This window comes from Terrapene carolina, unplaced genomic scaffold (assembly GCF_002925995.2).
Source record: "Terrapene carolina triunguis isolate 2854851 unplaced genomic scaffold, T_m_triunguis-2.0 Scaffold166, whole genome shotgun sequence".
In the NCBI taxonomy this organism is placed as follows: Eukaryota; Metazoa; Chordata; order Testudines; family Emydidae; genus Terrapene; species Terrapene triunguis.
Genome location: NW_020664517.1, coordinates 1,452,693 through 1,457,780, shown reverse-complemented (window position 1 = coordinate 1,457,780; position 5,088 = coordinate 1,452,693). Strand labels below are relative to the sequence as shown.

Genomic DNA, 5,088 nt, shown 5'->3' with positions numbered 1-5,088 from the left:
CATGCCCCTGTTTCCCCCCCCCATCCTGGTCACTCAGCGCGCCCCTGCTCCCCCCTGGTCACTCAGCGCCACCAAATGCCTCTGCTCTCGTTTGCTAGAGCTTGAGAGCCGATGGCGGCGGGGTGCGCTGGGCCCACACCCCCTCCTGCTGACTGTCGAGGACCCCGCAGCATGCGTGGGCAGCGGTGGCGCCACCCTCAACGCCCTGCTGGTGGCAGCCGAGCACCTGAGCGCCAGGGCAGGCTGCACGGTGAGTGGCGTGGCACGACGGGCTCCGGGCCGCATCCCGGTGGCACCTGTACGAGTAGCTGCTGGGCGTGCACCCAGATGAGCTGGCTGGGCAGCTCCAATGCCCCCGTCTCCCTGTCCAAGGCTCTGCTGGCATTGCCCACCCTGGAGGTGCCTCCCTTCCACCCTGCTCGCCCCCAGCCCATGGAGCTGGGAACCCCAAATCACCCCCTCCCCCGTGCCTGATTCAGCTAGCACAGGCTGGCCGCCCCATGGGCTTGGTACCTCAACACCATCCAGCACCCGTGGGGACCCCCAGGTACAGGGAGCTGTAGCAATGCAGAGCTATACTACCCTTCACTAATGCACTATAGCTACCCAGGTGGGCTACAGTGACCCCAGCTCCCTGCCTGCCCGCTCTTGGGGGCCATATCTGGGGAGCAGGGGCGGCTCCGGACCACGATCCAGAGGAGCCTTGCTCCAGACAAGAGCCCAGGCCAGCCTGCAGCATGTAACTGCTGTGGGGAAGGGCCTGCAGCCGTGTGCCCAGATGGCGATGGCAGGAGGCACTGAGGCCTGGCTGGTAGGGTGCCCTCAGCTCTGTGGCCCCATAAAGCTGGCACAGGCTGTTCTGGGTTATAGCGTTTGCTGGAGAAGGGGACGCTGGTCAGAACTGCCCTTCCTTGGGGCTGGTTCCCCAGCTCGGCTAATGGGTTCTGTCTGCGCTCCTCCAGGTGGTCACCGCTGATGTCCTGCGCGAGGCCCGGATCCTCATCCTGCACATGGTGAGAGCCCGGCGGGGCAGGACACAGGCCTGCTCTGCAGTGGTGGGCAGCGTTCACCTGCCCCTCCTCTGGGGCTACCAGCCTGGGGGCATCATGAACCCCAGCCTGGCTGCCGGTGGCGAGTCCCCACCTGGGGGGGGTGGGACGTTGGGCTGTCCCATCCAGCTGCCACCTCCCTCATCCAAAGCTCCTACCTCCAAGGCGCATGTCACATTACCTCCCACCATCAGCCTCTCTGGCAGCAAACCCAGCCCACCTGGCACTGAGAGGGGAGTGACACCCTGGCTCTGCCCCCTGAACCTCGGAGCACGTTGGTACCAGGGGCCGTGCAAACCATTGCTAAATGCCACTGCATGTGCACGGGCCACTGCAGGTAACGTTAGTCCCAGGTAGGTCTGGGGGGGGTGAACCCCAAAGAGGCTGGGACCAGAGCGGCTGCACCCCTCATTGATAAAATCAAAGCCTCCTGGTGCATAATCAGCTGAACACGAGCTCCCAGTGCGACGCTGTGGCCAAAAGGGCTAACGCGATGCTGGGAATCTCGAGGAGGAGCAGAGCGGTTATTTCACCTCTGTATTCGGCACTGGTGCGACTGCGCCTGGGATCCTGTGTCCAGCTCTGGTGTCCGCAATTCAAGAAGGATGGTGATCAGTTGGAGAGGGTCAGAGAAGAGCCATGAGAATGTCTAAAGAGTTAGAAAATCTTCCGTATAGTGCCACACCCCAGGAGCTCAGTCTGTTTAGCTTAAGGAAGAGAAGGTGAAGGGGTGACTTGATCACAGTCTGTAATACCTGCATGGGGAACAAAGATTTAATACTGGGTCTTCAGTCTAGCAGGGAAAGGTCTAACATGATCCTGGAAGTTGAAGCTAGACGAATTCCGACTGGGAAGAAGGTGTATATTTTTGACAGTGATGGTAATTCTCCATTGTAGCAATTTACTGAGGGGCGTGGTGGATTCTCCGTCACTGACCAGTTTTAGCTCAAGCTCGGCTGTTTTTCTCAAGGCCCTGCTCTAGGGATTATCGGGGGGCCGGTCTCTGGCCTGTGCTAACAGGAGGTCAGACTAGCTGATCACAATGGTCCCTGCTGGCCTTGCAATCTGTGACTATCTGAGGAGCTCCTCCCCTGATCTCCTGCCACTCCAAGGCACTGCAGTGGGAGAGCGGGTACCCAATCGGTGCCACGGCTCTGCTTTCCTGTGGCAGCTGCTGAGGTCCCAGTGCTGCCATCCCCTGCCTTCCACGAGATGTGGGTGGAGCCATGGGACCCCAGGGCAGACGGGTCACACAATCCACGTGGACCCACTGGCTGCTGGATGACATCCCCCTAAGTTGCGAGGGCCTCAGCTTTATTCCACTCCCACACATTCCACCCCTGAGTCTCCCCTGCCCTCTCAGTGCAGCAGGGCAATAATCTCCTCCTAGGGCTGGCGTCTGCTGTCCTTTACATGGCACCTCTCAAAGCCACCACGTGTTTCAGTGCTGCCCCGATCCCCTGGACTGTCCTATCCGCAGCCTGGCTGCAGACGCAGCTGCCCATGCCTGTCTGACCAGCCCCCGCCCCAGCACTCAGCCCAGGAAGGGGCTCACCTGCTCATGGGGTTCCAGGCAAAGCACCCAGGGGGCATCTGATGGGGGGTGACATTGCTGGGAGTGAGAGCCAAAAGGCCCAGAGGCCACGGCTCCTGGGTCAGAGCGGGGCTTGGGGCCAAGTCTTTTCTCCACAAGGCCTCTCGCAGGACGGAGCCTGTCACCCTCTCTGCCCTGTCTCCCGCTGACCAGAGCTCCGGCTCTTTCTCCCATCAGGGCCGCGACTTCCCCTTCGATGACTGCAGCCGGGCCTTCACCTGCCTCCCCGTGGAGGACCCCGACGCCCCGGCCGAAGCGCTGACCTGCAACCTGGACAGCCTGCTGGGGACCATGACGCACCAGGTCAGTGCCAGGCGGGGGCGGGAGGAAGCGCCAGCCGGGCTCCTTTAGGAGGGCAAGACTGGGCCCCATTCAGCCCAAGACCATCTCATCCTGGTTCCAGCCTGCACTGCTTTCCCTCCATCCCCATCCCCACGGCTGGGTCACATAGCACATGGGGGCCTGGGGTCTCCTAGAGAGGGGCCCCTGGGCCCCTTGCCCAGGGGCAACGATGAGATCCAGCCGGGCAAAGTGTGGGCACCCCCTGCTGGTGAGGTTAGGAAGGCCAGACAGTAAATGGCTGCCCGGCTGCCCAGCTCTCCACCCGGCCCTGCGGCATTCTGGGGTGGGGAGGGCATGTACTCCGTCCCTGTGCTGATCTCCTGGCGCTGTGCGGCCCAGGCTCGGGTCCCAGGGGACCGTCCTCACCTCTTGTGTGTCCCTCTGTAGCTGTGCAGGGGCTCCCCGCCGGGAGTGTGGGTCTGCAGCACCGACATGCTCCTCACTGTTCCCTTGGCAGCAGGTACGGGCTCGCCCTGCGCCAGGGAGGGGATCCGAATCAGAGTGGGGCACAACCCAATAGCCAAACCCAGCCTGGGCAGGGTGCGAGGGAGGGCTCCGTGGGGCGCCAAGGTGGGGTAAATCCTGCCTCTGGCACCCCACAGGGACCCTGGCGGTGGAACCAGTGAGCCAGGGGAGGCTTTGGGGGGCAGTGTAGAGGGGGGGTCAGAGAATTCAGTGCTCCATGGGTCCGTCACTTCTCCCTGCTGGGGGCCTCAGCAGTCCCCGGAGGGCTTGCGTTGGGTGGCAGGAGACACCGAGAGAAGAGGCTTGGCCGACGGCTGTCCTGCTCTGCGCTGCCCCACGGAGCACGGGGCAGAACCCCTCTGGAGGCTGTGTCTGATGGTCGCCTCTGCCCCGTGGGCCTGCAGCTAAGGGCAGGAGGCAGCTTGAAGCCCTTGTTCCTATGAGCTCTGGGCGTGCCCTGGTGCCGCTCAGCCCCTGGCTGTGCGCGAGGTAGGACCCAGTGCTCTGATCCCCGCAGCCAGGGCTCTCCGCCTTGCAGGGGCAGGTGCTATCGGCCTGGGGACTGGCCGGAGTGATGGCCCATGTCTGCACACCACGGAGGGCCAGCCGGTCTCCCAGGCGGTGCCCAGGTGAGCACTGAGCACCTTGTGGGTGCGTCAGGGCAGCCTGATGCGATGGGACCACTGCAGGCAAAGCAGGGTTGTGACGGCCGCCGTGCTCCTGCTGGAGCCCAGCTCCAGTCCTCCCCCTGCCTCTGTCCTAGCAGGCCTGACTCTGGTGCTTCCCACCCACTGACCCACAGCAGGGGCTCTTGGTGGGTGGCTGGCACTGGGAAGGGTGAAACAAGTGCCCCTGAAGCCTGTGTTGTGGGGTCTGGGCTGCAGTCAGCTCCCCCCGGCCGGCAAAGTGTCTTTGGGGCGGGAACTGGAGTCCCCCATCCATCGCTGCAGCGGCCTGGGGCAGGGGTATTGGTGTTAACAAAGGGGATCCCCCATATGGGGAAGGGCAAGTGACTCTGCCCCCTGGGAGGCTGGGGCTCTCAGCTCAGTGTGGTCTGCGTCCCCAGTGCACCCCGAGGCTGGGCTTGTCCTGCATCCCCTTCTCGTCCAGCAAACTGCCCAGGCTCAGGCCTGCCACGGCTGAGCGCCCAGTGCCCATGCAAGCCGGGGGAGCTAGAAGTGCCCAGTGCCTCCAGGGTTGGCCAGGAAGCCCTGGGCAGGGGTGGGCGTTTCTGAGCTGGGTGCCTGGCGGCCCAGCTGCACATGCCTGGGGTGCAGTGGGGCACATGCATTGTGGAGCATCCATTGTGCCCACAGCTAAACAAACGGCGCTCGAACCCTCCAGCTAACACGGGAGCCTTGCTTCAGTGCCGCTCCCTTAGCGACGAGCCCCCAGTCCAGCCCCGCGGTGGGTGGGAGGTGTCCGGGCAAGGCGTGCACTGGTGTCTGCTCCTCTCTCTCAGAGATCCACTGGGAAGGGTTCCAAGGTACCAAAGTGATCTCCGTGCCGGGGAGCGTCTCGTATGCCAGAAACCACGGCGTCTACCTCACCGACCAGCAGGTACACCGAGCCCAACACTTAAAGGGGCGCCGAGCCCCAGACAATGCGCTGGCCGAGCTCCCGCTCACCTCTCTTAAA

At 63.4% G+C, this 5,088-nt stretch overlaps 1 protein-coding gene across 1 annotated transcript in view; it reads left to right on the top strand.

The window, feature by feature from the left end:
* Nucleotide 1: 1 nt before the first annotated feature.
* Nucleotides 2–5,088, top strand: part of LOC113405059 (L-fucose kinase-like) — a 24,648-nt gene continuing 19,561 nt past the window's right edge. Inside the window, exons 1-5 of the mRNA XM_026653857.1 lie at nucleotides 2–250; nucleotides 963–1,013; nucleotides 2,821–2,946; nucleotides 3,373–3,445; nucleotides 4,913–5,010. Coding sequence (XP_026509642.1) covers nucleotides 2–250; nucleotides 963–1,013; nucleotides 2,821–2,946; nucleotides 3,373–3,445; nucleotides 4,913–5,010 — 597 coding nt within the window. The remainder of the gene's footprint in view (nucleotides 251–962; nucleotides 1,014–2,820; nucleotides 2,947–3,372; nucleotides 3,446–4,912; nucleotides 5,011–5,088) is intronic.